The 17,339-nt window shown below is 44.4% G+C and overlaps 1 protein-coding gene across 3 annotated transcripts in view; it reads right to left on the reverse strand.

Moving 5' to 3' along the window:
* Positions 1-17,339, reverse strand: part of LOC117433694 (protein PRRC2A-like) — a 46,281-nt gene that overhangs the window by 16,503 nt on the left and 12,439 nt on the right. For 2 of the 3 annotated variants that reach the window (XM_059010957.1, XM_059010956.1), the window contains exons 4-17: positions 17,217-17,313; positions 16,564-16,642; positions 15,891-16,034; positions 15,264-15,526; positions 12,983-13,065; positions 12,305-12,456; positions 11,428-11,527; positions 10,275-10,479; positions 9,402-9,524; positions 8,093-8,624; positions 7,606-7,793; positions 6,837-7,158; positions 6,296-6,494; positions 2,428-5,337 (exon numbers count right to left, since the gene is read on the reverse strand). In XM_059010957.1, coding sequence (XP_058866940.1) covers positions 2,428-5,337; positions 6,296-6,494; positions 6,837-7,158; positions 7,606-7,793; positions 8,093-8,624; positions 9,402-9,524; positions 10,275-10,479; positions 11,428-11,527; positions 12,305-12,456; positions 12,983-13,065; positions 15,264-15,526; positions 15,891-16,034; positions 16,564-16,642; positions 17,217-17,313 — 5,397 coding nt within the window. Of the gene's footprint in view, positions 1-1,070; positions 1,140-2,427; positions 5,338-6,295; positions 6,495-6,836; positions 7,159-7,605; positions 7,794-8,092; positions 8,625-9,401; positions 9,525-10,274; positions 10,480-11,427; positions 11,528-12,304; positions 12,457-12,982; positions 13,066-15,263; positions 15,527-15,890; positions 16,035-16,563; positions 16,643-17,216; positions 17,314-17,339 lie in introns of all 3 variants that reach the window. The other variant, XR_009311373.1, reaches the window with a different exon arrangement.

The following is a 17,339-nucleotide window of genomic DNA, read 5'->3' on the forward strand; positions in this document are numbered from 1 at the left end:
TTTTTGCTCCGTTGATGAGGTTTTAACCAAATCACAGGCCAGGATTCCAACCACTGACTCATTCACATTTTTTGTATGTTTAACATACCTTTGTCAATGGAATGTGTTTGCAAACAAACCCTGGTGGGTATTTATAAGCTTTTTGATGCCATGGTAACTACACATTTAAATATAATAATGTGTTTGTGATGTCACTTACCACAGCTAACACTCAACTACTCATTTCTATTTAAACCCTGATCCATTTATTTTCTTTTACTCTTCAGTATTGCACATTATCTAATTTTATTTCTTCTAAAGCTACATATTATATATTGTGTTACGTTTGGCAAAATACACCATAAAACAAGGTTGCTCGTTTTGCATGACAAATTTCTTAACACTGAATATCTATTTTCTCTATTTGCGATTTCACTTTTATCTTTCCAAATATATATGTGCATACTTTACATGTGCTCTTCCACGTTTTAATGTTCTTTAAATGTGTATGATCCATTTAGGATTACTGTGGATTATATATTATATATACACACACACACACACACACATACAGTGTTCCCTTGCTATAACGCGGGTCTGGGGGGGGGGACGACACAATATAAAGCATTGTAACCAAAGAGGGTTATAAATGGAGGGGACGTCACAGGACACAACACACATCTGACAAATACAAAATAAAGTAACTCCCTCTCTACAATGCACATATAGTGAAACAAAAACATAACTTCCCGTGAATTAACCATGCGTAAAGCACCATGTAGTCAACGCTATATTCTTTACAAAAAAAAGGTAACATTCCCACTCGTGGATCATTTTAATTCGCAGTTTTTAAACTATAAATAGCCTGGCTAAACGGCGGTCAGGAGTTCAGTTCGAAGCAACAGACAAGCAAACCAAGTGCGAGGAGAGCGGGTCGGGAGAGGGGAAGAGGGAATGGGCTCGCCCCAGGTTCGGCTGCCAGAGCGGGGGTGAAGCATCTCGTCTCCCAGAGAAAGCCGCAGCTCCTCTCGCAGCAAAACAGTAAATGCATTAGGAAAGATAACCACATAATAGGCCTAATATTTACTTACTTATAAAACGAATGCTGAATAAAATGTCTGTTATAAAAGTACCAGAGCAGCTTTTCTTCAGTTCAGATACTGTATCAAAAGGGAGAGACAGAAATGGAAGTTCGACTGAGAAGTTGTTTATAGTTTGAAAACCGGTACTGTATTTACTGTAGAAATACTGCATGAATCACTAGTATAGGGAATTGCTGTTATATCTGAGGCGCATTATAACCGAGAGCCTCATAGTGATGGAGTGCTGTATATATAAAATAAAATGACACACAGAGTATGAAACCAAAACAAGTGAAGGCTCTGATCATAGTAAATAAATGTCATTCAGAATCAGGTTAACCATTAAAACAAAAGAAAAACTTTTATTTATTATTAATTATTTTCAATAAGACACTTCTGTTTATACATTACTGCCCCGACATGTAAAACTTTAGTGAATATGGGAATGCACATTGGTGTGCGTGACAGGATTTCCCAGTCACTTTTCATAAATCTCCCAAACCAAAATAACCCATATAAAAAAAAAATGACACTGTACTTTGTCTATACATCGCCACCCCCCCAACCCCCCACCCCTTGAACTTGTTGTATTTTGAGGGAGATATAGATTATATATATATATATATATATATATATAAATATATATATATAAATATAATGTGGGTATTTGTATGCATGACACAAAATGAAAAGTTCTTCTGTTAATCCTCTGAATCCCAAACTAAAACATGCTCTAATAATGACATTGTGATGTCCATGTTATCAGCTATGTGGATCCCTATGCTGCTGTCACTTAACTCTTCTCCATGTTTGACAGAGCATGAGGGATTTTTCAAGAGTTTGGCAGAGAAGGAGGAGAGAGCACACTGGCAATCCCCTCCTCCCATACTCCCTTGACACTGCAGCATCTCAGTGGGGTAAGATGGAAACAGAGAGGGAGGGTAGAGGTCGTGCGTCTGTGAGAGAGTGCATGGTAAAATCGGTGGAAACATTATTCTCTCAAATCTGGTATTTAAAAGAAACCAAATCCTGGAATTGGATTCAGGCCTAGTCCTTAAGTTCCTTAATCAAAGGTTTAAAAACATTTGTCAAAACCAAGTCATAGACATAAATATACATCTTGAATATGGACCAGAAAGGACCTTCATCAGAAGATAAGCTTACATTTTGACCAGAAAATCAGGATGCTAACCACTGTAGCTTAGGGCTTCAAAATACCAGACCTTGTGACAGAACCCACCCCTCTATACTGACTCACACACTCAATCAAATGCACATTCCCATTAAAAGGCCACATGACTGCAACACAACACAGAGATGGGGAGGAGTGGGGGGTGGGAATGTGACGGCAACGGATACAGCTTACTTTTTATTCTTGGGCGACGGCCAGTTGCGTTTGTCGCCGCGGTTACCACTGCCATTGCCGGGGCCCCCAGCTGTTCCCCTGGCCGCTCTGCCACCCCCTCCCCCCGGGTTTGGTTTCCGGTTCTGCCGCTCCATGCCGGGCCTCTGGCTCGAGAAACTGCGTTTGGCTGCTGCTGCTGCCGCCGCTTCTTTGGAGGAGAGCTCTGCGTTTCCTCTGGGTCCACCCCCTCCTCCGTGGTGGTAATGCCTGCTGCCGCCCCCACACGGCCCTTCTCTCTCCCGCCTATCTGCAAAGTCGCTGCTTTCAGAAGCCGTCTCCCATTCCTCGTTGGCCTGGTCCGAGTTCTGGTTGGATAGGTCTGGGGATTTGGTTCCAACAGGGCTGCGTAGAGCCTCCTTGGGCATGTGATGGTGATGCTGCTGGTAATGCTGATGAGGTGCATGGTGATGGTTGTGGCCGCTGTGGTTGTTATGAACGTTGTCATTATTATTACTGGCAGTAAAGGAAGAGACAGTTGTGACCCCACTCACACCTCCCATTTCATTCTGCTGCAAGTTGGCCGGCATTGAATGGTGGATCGGGGGCGTTTCTGAAGGCTGCTGCCCGCCGGCGTCACGCTGCTCCCCGTTCATGCGTGCCGCGTTCTCCCGCTCCTGTTTCAGGCGCCGGAAGCGGGGGGGCTTGTCCTGTTGGTGCTGGGACCTGCCATGGCGTCTCCTGCGCGGGGGCCTTTCGAAAGGTCGAGGGGGAAACCTGGAGCCTTCCATGTGAGAGTGGGAGGGGGGTCGAGCGGTTAGAGGGATTGCCGGCAGATTGGAATTGGGATTCATGTTTGGAGGCGGCTGCTGCGTTGTTGGTAGCGCTTGCTCGCTTTTCTCCAACGTCTTTTTATCAGCCTTGTTTTCTTTTGAAGACTGCACTGTTGCTTGCTGCAGATTAGAAGCAGGAGGAGGGTGTTGATGCTGCTTCCTAGCAGCAGAGGAGGAAGAGGTTGCAGATTTGGGACCTTGCCCCCAACCGCTATTTGAGGAAGCAGAAGGGGGCTGTCTGCTGCCCGGCACGCCTCTGTACACTCCCCCTCTCCCTCTACGGGACGGCACTCCCCTGGGGGTGAAGATCCTGCCCCCTGGTCCTCTTGAACTCTGAGCGCTTGCTTGTGAGGTGGCGTGTTGCGTCGATGCCTGGCTTTCGCGTGTCGGCTGCTGGCTGGCACTGCCAGTTCTGGTAGTCTTGCGTTCCTCCTTGTCGGAATGCGCCACGTCACTGGCTGCACTTTCAGAGCCGGTCTCGGAGCCCCTCTGCCGTCTGCGCTTGGGCACCTCCTCATACTCCGAGCCCTCGCTTCTGGTCTCGCTGTGGTTACGGGCCCTGAACCCCGAGCTGGAAGAGTGATGAGGATGAGATAGTCGGCCCCGTCCTCCACTTTCTCCTCTGTAGGAGTCTTGGTTGTAACCCCCACTTCCTCCTCTGTACTCCCGGCTGCCCCTGCCTCCAGCCCTACCTCGGCTGCCTCCGTAGGTGCCCCTGAAACCTCTGCCTCGGCCATAGAACTCCCCGCTGCCTCTCCCCCTGCTGCCTCGGCTGCCTTTGGAGGAGTTGGAATAGCCTCCCCTGTCGTAAGAGCGCTCCCTTTCTCTGTCCCGCTCTCGGCGGGTCACAGAAGCAAAACCCCCTTCTCCATCCTTTACAGACTTCCCCGGGCGGTCTTTAACCACATTGCTGTTTTTAGTTATTTGGTGATCCCTATCTTTGGAAGACAGAGCGTTACTTGCAATAGCAGCAGTGGTAGTGGAACTAGTAGTAGAAGCATTAGCAGATGCAGTGGTGGAAGAATCAGGGGCTGCAGATTTGGGCTGTTGCTGAGAGTTTGACTGCGACGACACTTGCTCTTGTTGCTGCTCGTCTTTCTCTTTCAAAGCCACTTTCTCCTCGGATGCTGCCTCTCCCCCACCTCCCTCTCGCTCCCTCTTCATTTCCTTCACGATGGGACGCTTGATAGGCCCTGCGCGCTTGCTGCCCTGGCTGTGAAGGTGTTTCTCTCCTCCAGAGTTAACGCTGGCCCGAGTTTCCTCGACTCCACTACTCCCACCACCTCCTCCCCCTCCTCCGCCTCTCCTGCTGCTGTTGGCCGAGGTGCCAGGCCGCGGACCCCAGTGGGTCTCAGTTTTATGCTCGCGGCCGCGCTGTGGCTTGTGGGCGTGTGAGTGATGGGAGGAGGTGGTGCCGGTAGCACCTTTATCAGACCTCCTGCCTCCCAGTTCCTCTGGATTCCTGGAACCAGCACTGGCCTCGTCCCGGGAGAAGGAGGATGAAGAAGAGTCTGCTTTCTTTCCTGCCGCAGTTTCACGACCACTCTCTGGCTTTCGGACCTCTGTGTTTTTCTCCCTCGAAGAGGTAGCAGCAGCAGATACCCCAGCAGCAGGAGATATCCCAGCAGAGGATGCTGATGAAGTTAAGGACGCAGATACAGACAGTGAAGTAGAGGACTGAGGAGGGACTGCAGCTGCTGCTGATTGCTGTGGATGCTGCTGAATTATTATTTGGTGCTGCTGAACTTGATGCTGATCCGGGATCAAATCCAGAATACGTCCACCACCGCTGCTTCTGACATTTTCTGAGCTCTGTGGGAGCGTCGCTGTACCCCAGAGGTTCGGCTGCGTGCTCCCTGCCCTGGAACCTTCCTCGTGGGAGTAGCGGTGCACCCTTTGAGGGCCTCTCCCTCCACCCCCGTTTTCGGGGAAAGGCTGGTAGCTGCGGCCCCCCAAGTAGGATTGGTGGTGGGGGTGTGGGGGGTGTTGGTGGCGATGGGGGTGTGGGTGCTGGGAAGTAGCAGTGTTAGGAGCAGGGGCAGCAGCCGGAGCTGGGGGAGGCATGCCCCCATCACGTAGGCTGACTGGAGGCGTGTCACTCCTGAAAGAAATGAAAAGAAATAAGGACTGGATTTTGAACTGTCGATGCTGTTATGATGTTGATGCTTTATTTATTTATTTATTTATTTATTTATTTATTACGTTCCGGCCCGCTCTTTCACACCACTGAAAACTACTGAGCAGAGTTATTTTTCTGAAATAAATGTTTGGCCACGGAGTTTGCACAAAAATAAAATGTTATGTCCCCATACAGCACTGTGAACATGGTTCATATTCTGCACTCTTAAGGATAGTTCATACAGTGCAGGGTGGTCCTTCAGCCCTGCTATGAGATATTCAGACACAAACAAGCCCAGCAAAGCTGATTTGATATGAAACATATACATATTCAAAATAGGTGAATACAAGACATCGTAAAAACCTGTTAATTGCAAAATATTTCCTGACTTCCACTTTACTTTAAATTTTACGCATTTTTTCAGTACCAATTAATGAAAGCGTTTTCAAATTGAATTAGATAACTTCTCTAAGCATTTAATGTAGGCTTTTTTCTTTGCTGATCATAGCTGGGAATTATTTTTTTTACTTGGGTAAAGCTATGCGATTATAAATTTGGAAGATTCAATAGTATTCCTTTGTGAATGTACATTAAATCTTTTCATCTGCAAATGGAAACACATTGGTGGAAAAAATGGAAGAAACCAGAGCAGAGGATATTATGAGCGGTGAGCAGAATTGTCACCACTCCACTCCGCTCACATTCTCTGGTCTCCACAGAGCCTGGCTCCCTTCCCTGGATCCTGCTCCTATCTGCCAGCTTACACTGTTGCTTTACAAAGAGTGAAGCTGCAGTTCTCACTAGACTTACTACACATAATAGGTTGAATAGCCCTTATTGGTCCACTTGAGCCAGAATGACTATGTTACATAGAATACCGAATAACAAACAAGGTGTTTAATGCAATTTAAATCATTATTTGAATGTAACGTATTCTTACCTGAGCCCTTTGTCATCATCCTCATGTCTCAGAGGGGACCCCAGGGGGTGGCACTCACTCGGCGCACCAAACACGTCGGCCCCCCAGGCCAATTTTGGGTCCATGGGGGGAGTCCCGCGCTCCCGGAGCATATTGGGGTGTCTGTCAAAGGGGTCGGAGCCCGAGCCACCACTGTCTGAACGTTCTCGACCCATCAGACCTAGAGAGAGAAGTGGGAGTGTAAGAGACTTTATAAACACAAAACAAAGATGCTCTCTCTTTTCCAGAATTAGTCCTTTCTGATGTTCCTCTAATGCAACAAATTTGCTAAATCTTGGTAAAACTAATTTAATAAAAATTATCAGATTTTGTTGCAAGTTTGTTGCTTGAAAAGTTGCCAGAAAAAGTAGCCTGAAAGCTGCAAGTGCTTAAGGGAAATTCAAGATTAGCACCAAGGATCTGTGAAACCAGTCGAGACTAACAAATTGGTGTGCTTGTACAAATTACAACCTTATCTAGTGAAACTTGTTTGTTTGTTTTGTTTCATTGCTTTGCTCCCTACCAGAGGGGTGCATGCTGCCTGGGAAATAGTCCATGGGAGGCGGGCGTCCCTGCATCATTCGGGGGTCCATGAAGGGCGGGATCATCACCCAGCGCGGGTCGAAGTTCATGTGCGCCATGGGCGGGGGCCTGCCGATTGATCCAGGGGGGTACATGGGCTGTTTGGGGGCTCCTTGTGGGGGCGCGGGGAGAGCCATGCCCGTTCCGGGACCCCCCTGCTGTGGTGCACTCTGAGGGGGCTGGGATGGGGGTGGAGGAGGAAGCTGGCTCTGTGCCACCTGGCTGTGCTGCTGCCACTGTTGCTGCTGTTTGAGGAGCTGTTCCTGAAAGATGAAAGAATAAATGATTCAGTAACACAGTGCACATCACTTAACATTGACAGGGTCACTTTCAACATTCGCTTTGCTAATGTTCCACACCTGACACACTTATGACTATTTGTGTATTTAAAAGTACACATACACTGTACAGAAATCCAATTTAGTAGTTATGCAAATGTATCAGCATGTATATTTTAGCAGTGGAAAAGAACAACCTGAGTTCAGTTTAACATCTCCCATGTTGCTTGTTATGACACAGCACAGTAAGTAGAATACTGTATGTAGAGTAATTTAACAAACCCAATTACAGTCAAATACTATTCAAACTAAAAATCTGAAAAAAACATTTGCAACATGAATTGTGGCATATGCAGGTTACACCAAAGCAACCTCTTGTTTTCTTTATGAACCCAAGAAATCCCCCTGAACAGTCCAGCGACGGAAACTTGCCTGCTGCTGCCTCTGGAATCGAGGCGGCAGGGATTTCTGATATTTGGAGTAGCCCTGTGTCAAGACTGGCTGCCGAGCCTGTGACATCACCTCGACCTTTGAACCTTCCACGCTCCTGGGGACGCCCGGCTCCTCCTTCATCATCTCCGCAGGCTCCTGCGGGACAGGGGGGGCCGGCTGCGATTCGGCTGGAATGAGGGGAGAGATTCAGTCACCTGTGCTGTCGTGGGTCGATTCAAACACTAAGCAAACTGACTGTAAAGAAATCTGTCATTTTACAGAAACAAATGCCTCGTTTCCACTGACCAAACAAATACTGGAAATATAGCCACAGAAACACCCAAACTAATAAATATGGAATCACATCATGACCTGCACATTTTTATCAATGAAGCACATAGTTTTAGCCTCACTTACAAGGAGAGACGTTCAAATTATAAAACAGAAAAAATAACCTTTATTAAATAAATAACAGGGATAAAAGTACCAGGATTAGAGTCAAAGCTGCTGCTGCTGCTGGCCCTCTGCCTATGATTAGCGCTGACCCCTCCACCAGCCGGCTGCGTTTCCTCCCCCTCCCTCTCGCTCTCCGAGGCCGGGGGGACAGGACTGGGGGTGTTGGCCGTGCTGCCTCCTTCCCCCGCCTCCTCACTCCCAGCACAGGACACCCTCTCTGGGCGCTGTGCTGGCTGCTGCGGCTGCTTGTCCCCAAACTTCTCATCCAGCCTTTTCAGCTTCTCTGCGCAGGCGGCTCTGCGCTCCTCCTGCATGCGCCGCTCCTCCTCCTCCCTGCGACGGCGCGCCCGCTCCACGGCTGCAGAGATCTCCGTGGAGGACTGCTTCCTGCGTTGGCGCCAGGTCTCATCTTCATCCTCGCCCCCTGTGCCTGGAGCCCCTGCTGAGGGTGATGAACCCGGTGCCACCCCCGCTGTAGAGCCCCCTGAGGGGGGGAGAGAGGCCACCACTGCTTGGCCAGGCACAGGGACAGGTGTGGACGCTGTTTGCGAAGTGGACCTCTCCTAATAAAAAAATAAAAAAATAAAAAAAATAAGTGCATTGTTTTTTTCTTTAAAAATGAGATCTTAAATGTAACCTCTTTTGATCCACAAGTTGCCTGTGTCTGTCTAAAGCTCACGTAGCCAACTTTCAAGCCCCTTTTTGTAGGTGCAGTTTTTAAGCCATTTTCACCATATGAACAATTTAAGCACATTTTACTAGAAAACCTCAACAATGCATAACATTTAAACCCTAAGTTTTTGCTCAAAAGAGCCAACTTCCCTATAATTATATATATATATATATATATATATATATATATATATATATATATATATATATATATATATTAAAAAACACAAATGTTTTGGTTAGAATACCTTTATTTAACAATAATAATAAAAAAAAGTCATTTAACTGAAACTGACATTTATTTATTTTTTTCACAGGTTTCTCGCATAATTTAGGTTAAACAAAACACAGAATTTGGCAGCGTTCCTGGTGAATTGGGTCTGGTCAGAGTTAGAGGTAGGAATGGACCTTCCTTGGGGGGCAACATTGCTTGATGGGAGAACCTGGCCTGCGTAAGAGTATGGGCGCAGGGAAGGGAGATGGGCAACCATTAAACAACGGATCAATCCAGAATAGAATTTTAAAATTGTGTCCCATGATCACGACTCCGTGCAAACGCTTCTACATTTAGTTCGCAAGACCCACTCTGCCTCGTTTTACACCGACGAAGGCGTCACCTCAGTTCACAACCTCAGTTTGTGGAGGTAGGAAAGAATGTTTCTGCGTACCTGTGGAACGCTGTGTGTGGGCGGAGCTTGTCTGTAGTACCCGTGCGGCCCCTGGCCAGTCAGAGGGCCATGAGGGGGCGGAGACTGCTGCTCATGGGGAGGAGCTAAGCCTGTCCTGCGACCCTGGTGGAAGAGGAAGAAAGTCAACAAGCTGTACGTCTGGTTTACTAACTACAACACTTTAAAAAAAGGCTTTAACTTATACCTTATTTTTGCTGTATCCAGTTGGGACTCTAAAGCATGATAATTGTTAACTTTTATATATAAAAACAGAAAAATCCCCCAGTAGTTCTGAGTTACTATACACCAAGTTCTTGGTTTGTTGTAACCCTACACAGGCTTCTAACATTGGTTAGTAGGTAAGAGATTTTTTTTTTTTTTTTTTTAAACTCTCAAGTACAAGTTAAATTTTTCTGGTTTCCATAATAAACTGTACTGTTTTTATTACATGAGAATAGCTGTTATTTACTTCATGCTTTCACCGAGACAAAAAGATAGTAGTGGTGGGACCAATCAAGACGAAGCTTCGCTGTAATATGAGCCTTCACTGCTTTTCCTCAGCCGGGTAAAGTGGATCTCCTATTGGCCCGGTTTTGATGGCTGAAGCGTAATGCTGGCTCAAAGGATTAACCAAAGAGCAGCCTCCCTAGCGCCTCAGCACGGCAACTGTCTAATGGGATGGGTGGGGCAAGTCATCAGGTGGGCACCTCCTGTCTCCAGTTTACTGACTTTAGCCATCCATTCCTTCTCACTGTCGTTGAGGTATGCTGTGCTTTTGTCTTGTATCATGATACAAGCGATACATACCTCTATTACAATTCGATATATCATGTAAAGAAAGTATCACAATTCATTGACACACTCCCTAGTTACCTGGTAGTCGCTGGCATGTCCCCTATTTCCCCCACCTCCCCCCTGCCTGTGCTGCTGGGGTGCGGGGGTCTGCTCCCCTGTCTCGTCTCCCCAGGCAGGCTTGGTTTGGGGAGGCTCTTCACATGGGGTGCCCCTGCGGCTGTTTCCCCCGCTGTCGGAGCTGCGAGAAGGCTGGTGCTCCTGGGGCCGCGAGTCACGGCGCTCCCTGAGATGGAAACAAAAATAAAAAACTTGTCAGAAGGGAGGGGCGGTATTATATGCAGTTTAATGTCCTCTGGTGATTTAACTAAGATTTAATCATCTAATGTTGCCAACAACTTGGTAACCCTTTCCTCCCTTTCATGTGCAGAAGATCTTTTTTTTTTTTTTTCGTAGTTTAGTACAGGCTGATGCTACAGACAAAAATTGGCTTTTGCTCCAATTCTGTAGTTGAATTCATTCCACAACAAAGGTACCAGGATGCAGCAGTTTATCTAGTGTTGTAATTCAGAAGCCCATCACAATGAAAGTGGTCCCATATTAACCCTTTGCGGTCCATTTATTCAGCACCTGTCAGGTGCGTCAGGTCCAATTTATTTTCACAAGTTCTGTTTATTTTACATGCGCTGTTTAAAAGTAATTTTATTTATAGTAAAACGGGTTTAAAAGCCCCTGCATATCAACAGGACACTCAGTACTGCATCTCCAGACCTGCCCCACTCCTTGTTCACTGTATTTTTCACATATCTCTTCATAGTAGTGCATACTGATAAATCATCTCCTGATCACTCCTCAATCATGCTACCTAAGTCATTATTTTATTACTATAACATCTCAAAAAGCTTGGCAAATGTCTGTGATATTCTTTGAGCGCTGGATGCGGAAGCAGCTATCTTGTTTGTTTATGTCTGTGTTATGTCTGTGGTGAAGGGACTATGTGTATTGCTCAGATACGCCTCTTTTTCTGCTTCTCTAGGCTTCTATCGGTCTCACTCGGCCATTGAAAGGTTTTCTCTGCTTTTTCCAGAGAAAAAATGACTAGAGACCTGTGCTTGACGTCTTTTTGATGATGTCGGACAGGGTCAGACATCGGACAGGAAAGGAATAATTGTTATGTCGGACCTGGTCCGACATAGGACCGCAAAGGGTTAATGCTAATAAAGCTGTTCCTCACCAGTTTGCATTACTATTGTCTCCTTTCTCCTCCATCTCTTCCTCCCCCTCATCATCGCTGAATTTCAGCTTGGCTGAGTAATCAATCTCCTCGTGAGCTCCTGTAACACACACACGCAGCACCAGAGGGGTTAGATTCTGTTTCATTCACAAAACACTTTAACTATTGGAATCAGGCTTGTTTAAAATAAAAATTTAAAAAAAACAACATTATGAATGCCTGTAACCAAGTCCTAAAACCCAAGAAGCATATTTCTGTTTAAAAAAAATTAAATGACTGCATCTTTTAGCCTAAATACTGAATACGGCACTAATACACTGAATATACCTTTCTAAACTTAAGATTGATCTCAAAAAATGATCTAAAAGTTAAATAGTTTCCACCAAGGGCCCTTCCAATACCTCCCACCTCCTTCTGCCTTCTATAACACTCAGTCCTGCCAGGTCTCAACACCTCTCCCCTTATAAAAGTTCCCTTTAGTAAAAGCATAGCAAAGTCTAATAAACCATAGTAAAAGCATGGTTAAGTTTCCACAGTAAAAGCACAGAAGTTTAATAAAGCATAGTGAAAGCAGGGTAAAGCACAGGTTAGCATTGTACAGAATAAAGAGTAACGCATAGTACAAGGGTGGCCAATCCTGGTCATGGAGAGCCACAATCATACAGGTTTTCTGGGTCTCGTTAAATCCTCAATGGCCAAAGACTTAAGAAACATGTTAGTGTTGGCCAATTAAGAAAACAATTGGTTCAATTAAGTAATTGAGAACTCAGGTGGAACGAAAACCAGAACACCCTGCGGCTCTCCAGGACCAGAATTGGCCACCCCTGGCATAGTATAACAATGGGAAAAGCACGGTAAGCTTTTAGAAGGGTCTTGCCTGCCCAGCCGTCATCCATATCGTGGTCTAGCTCGTCCAGCTCCTTCAGGTCATCCTGTTTGAGGATGGAAGGACGCTTAACCGCCTCCGAGACCCGCGAGGGATGCTGGGACTGCCTGGGACCTCCCCCTCTATCTGGCACACGAGCAAACCTGCAGGGGGATGAGCACAGAGAGAGTCAGGACAACATACCAGCGGATTTATACACAGACCAGGGGGGAGAGTGAGGACAACATGCCAGCGGCTTCATACACAGACCAGGGGGGAGAGTGAGGACAACATGCCAGCGGCTTCATACACAGATAGCCATTACAACCTGCTGCAAGGTCATGCAGGCGGAAAAGAGTCTGCAAGCAAGTACACACACACACAGGGAAAATGAAAGCCTGCATCAATGATTGCAGACACATTCATTATAAGGAGAACACAGAGGGAAGAGAGCACCTCCATCAGAACAAGCCAGGAACTTCATACATACACTAACATGCCTTCAGCTAATACACACTGTTATTGGAACCTGCTATCAGCACTAAAGACACAGGTGAACAGTCATAACAACATGTCATCAGCTTTATACATACACACAAACATCAGAACACACCATCAACTGCATACACACAGCCCCCAGGTTTACAAGGTGAACCGTTTCATTTTCACATCACACGGTATAATCCTGACCTGGGTGCCTCTCCTGGCGGGGGGTATCTGAAGGGTCCCTGGGGCCCATAAGGGGGAGGGAACGGCAAGTAGGGGGGGTACATCTGAAAAACAAACCAGTCAAAAAATTAGAGCATGCATTAATAAAGCAAATGTAAAATATCTAAACAAATATTTTTCAAATGTGTATTATGATGTCAGCACATCAACAGAATGGCTGGTACAAACACACTGTTACCTTAGTAGAGGCAGAGCTTGATCAAAAGACCAGAACTTGTCTGAATCCAGGATTTAAACATACTGCAATGTACCACATACACTGACCATTATCTTGGTACTAAATTCAGGTCTGGTTCAACCCCAGCTAAACCATTAAAACTGGTCTAAATTAAACTACGTTGAAAACGTACCAAACACTTTAAAACCAAATTAATTGTTTATTTCAGACCCATTATAAACCAGCTCTAAGACTACTGCCGCAAATGAATCTTTCCTTAGGAATTCATCTAAGCAGCAATTACAACTTATCTTGTAATATTAAATATGCCTACATGAAACCTAAATTAATTTAATAAAGCATTTAAATTACTATATTGTGCATTTTTAAAGGATTTTAAATCCTGGTTTCAGAATAAAAAAAGGTTTAATACATTTTGTGTATTCCATTTTATTTGTAATATTTAAGTCATTCAAATACATTATATACATAAACAATTGATACGTTCCAGTAAAAACCAATGTTATCATATCTAATTCAACAGTACACTTTCGCTTTAACAAACCTGTTCAGGTCCAAGCCTTTTGTTTGTTATATCGAGGGGTTCGTCAGAGAAAGGACAATCAAAACATACTGTTGGAGTGAATTAATGAGATGTGATTGTGAATACAAGTAGAATTACATGTACCTGATCGTCTCATGTATGCAGTATTCTGCCTTTGCTTTATCCTATTACTTAGTTTTAAAATGTAGTACAAAAAGCATAAACCATGAATTGAAGCTGAACTTTTATTCAAAATCAATCTGACACTAATTATTTCAGAGTGCACCAAATCTTAATCCAGCATGCAAGAATCCCAAACAGTTTTTATCCAAAATTAACCCGACATGAAGAGTTCATCAGATCCTCAAGTTTCTTTTTTTTTTTTTTTTTGCTGTTTTTTCTTTAAATCAGTTTTGCTTTGCCACATGGTTGCTGAGCAAGTGTTTTTTGACAACCTCTATTCACGACAGAGATATGCCTGCGTTATTACTTTTTCAACTTTAATACAGTGTTACATATAATGGCTTTGATAACATTTTGAAAATGAACGAATATTAGAATCTTGAACGAACAAACCTGCTGCTACATGGTCTAGATAAGAATGAAAACTTGGTTTAAATTAAAACGCTGCTGATAGGTTGAAGTTGAAAACGCCTTTTGACACCTTGTGTTCTAAACTGGTGCGTTGCAATTCAGCTCAGAGACCGGCCTTTTTAAAAAAACACGTTTTAAGGTTTAAACCTGTTAAACTGGTTTAAGTGGAACGTTGCAATCCACCCACTGTTTTCCATACATTGTACTTGTTATAGTAACAGAATAGTTCATGAGCATTCATAAAGAGCTGCCCCCACCCCACCCCCAGAGTTCATTTGTGGAACAACTACAGTACTCCATGAACATTCAATGAGCATCCCCTCCCCATCTATATACACGTATATACATCTATAAATAATACAAACATTGACACATATATGCAAACAAGTCATTTATATATTATTGATTTTCTACAGTATTAAGGCTAGTTCATATCTAAAGAGATGTAAAGCTATGGCCAAAAGTTTTGCATCACCCTACAGAATTAACTAATTTTGCTTCATAAAAGTCGAATGAAACCTGCTCAATAATGTTACATTAACATACTGAACTACATACTGCTTTTTAGTTTTCCATATACTTAATGAAAAACTGACAAATTGAAAAATGTGATATTTCGAAATCTAACATGAAATACTGCACTACTATTAAGTCTTACGGTAGACTTGCAATATTATTTTGTAGTTTCTTTGATAACATGATGGTCAATAAAATATCTAAATTATGTTTAGTTCTTTTTTTTATTTATTATTATTATTTTTTATTATGTCTTAATTCTAGGTGATGCAAAGCATCCAGCTAGTAATGAAAAAAATGACTCAGCCCAGTCCCCTTTGTATCAATTGCCAACTAGAGAGACTAGAAATCACCCTCAGCAACGACTGCATGACTGAAGCAGGAACCAGCCTTGTTTACGGAGTTTGTTATTCAGGACCGAGGACACTTACGAAAGGAGGCATGATTCCTCGGTAGGCAGCGAACTGTGGCGGGACTCCATGCTGTGGTGGCAGAGGCAGTGCCAGGCCTGCAGTGGCAGCTGGGGTGGGTGCTGGGGGGTTGTTTCTGGAGTGGTGCTGTTGCTGCTCAGGGCCTCCGGGCTGCCCCCCCTCCCCCACCATCTCCCCTCCCACCCCAGCACACACCTCCCCCCCCTCTCCGGGTGTGACCGAGCTCAGCGCACGACCACCACCCTCCCGCCAGCTCGTCACGTCTGAAAAACAGAGAGAAGAGAGCGAGTCAGAGAACAACTAAGCCAACCCTGAAAACAGGACATAATAAATAGAATTATTAGTTCTAAGAAAAACTCAAATAACAATATTATCACCAATATAAAAGTGTGTGTACCTATATTAGAAGGCGAAGGTATGTGTAGAAATAAAGCATCCATCAGTGTTATCTGGCTTCCCAGGGCTGAATTATTACTAAAATGCAGCTATTAAAGCACAAATATTAGTTTCAAACTGGTGGTTGCAGCAGACAAAATTAAACAAGGTGTAGTTTTGTGTGTGTGTATATATATATATATATATATTTTTTTTTTTTTATATTTTTTTTTTGAATGCCCTGGCTCTCACTCTGGGGGCGGAGGCTTGGTCCTGGCCCATACGACAGATCTGTAATGTCCTGTTCTCTGCCAGCTTTGTCCTGGTCTCCAGCCGCCTGCAGGGTGGGAAATTCCTCGCGAGAGAATGGCGACGGTTGGCTTGATCCCTTTCCACCTGAGAGACACATACAGAAAGCACTGTGGTTTACAAGCAGCTCAGGAACTATCACCATGACCAATTACTAAATACAACTTTAGGACTACCAGTATCATGAAAAACTAAACCATCAAACCTATAAAAGGTAAATTATGCTAAATGCCGTCCTTGGTAAGAGAGTTAATAAATATCGGGACTCATTTGCTGGGGATGTTCTCATGAGAAAATCCAATTACTTGATGGTTAAATTTGATTCATAAACTTGGTGCACAAAAGGACCGATTAGCGAGAGTGATTTGTCCATATTACATCTCAAATACAGCATGAACAAGCTGCTGTACCACATGCTGGCCCTAATAAGAGACTGACCCATAAGCAGCTGTCTAGATCTATGAAAAAATGTAGTACAACAGACAGGCACTGCCTCATATGCCCTGATTATAATGGTCACATTCACGCATCTATGAAGTGTTTTTGGTCAAGTACCATGATACACTGCCCCTGTATCAAGGTGGCACATGAAGAAACCGTGACCAGACAGACTCACCATCTCCTTGTGCTCCATGTATAACATTGGCCTGCGCCCAGGATTTTGCTACGCCTGCTGCTGCTGAAGAAACCGGATTCTGAAGAAAAGAAAAAAATTAAAAATGTCATTGTACGAACAGATCCATTTCAATCTCACACAGTATGCTCACAGAAAATAAACAGTTGTTCATGTTACAACAAAATTAGTCAGCCTTGTGAGTTTTCTTAAACAAAAAACAAACCAAATGCAAACTGTATGACTGGAAAAGTGGTTTGAAAAGAATTGTTTTCTGATCCATTTCTTATGCAATTTGGATTAAATCAATTTTAGAATATTTAGACATTTTAGCTGATCCTATAAAAGGGTATCACCTTTTTTAGTACAGGGAGAGAAATATGACTTATTGCATAGCAATTTGACCCATTCCAGGTTTTAATATGTGCTTGATTAGCCACAGTGTATCAGCAACAATGTTCAATTAAAAAACAAAATCACAGTAAAAACTGAAACACAAACCTGCAGACCATACGGTTGTAAAGAACAAGCTCAGTAGTCGAGAGGTTAGTATATGTCCTATGCTGATGTCAGTTGTATTTACTCATCAGCCACTAGGAGGAGATTCATTACAATGTCCTCCACAGACAGACGGACACACTGATGGAAAGTTTTACCTCGGGTGCCGGGGATGGTTTCGGCTGGATCAACACAGGCGTCTGTGAAGCCGGAGGCAGCTGCGATTCCGGCTGCTGTACTGACAATGCATCGGTACTGCAGGGAGGAAGAGAGAGAGAGGG

The sequence above is a fragment of the Acipenser ruthenus genome, chromosome 41 (assembly GCF_902713425.1).
Source record: "Acipenser ruthenus chromosome 41, fAciRut3.2 maternal haplotype, whole genome shotgun sequence".
Lineage (NCBI taxonomy): Eukaryota > Metazoa > Chordata > Actinopteri > Acipenseriformes > Acipenseridae > Acipenser > Acipenser ruthenus.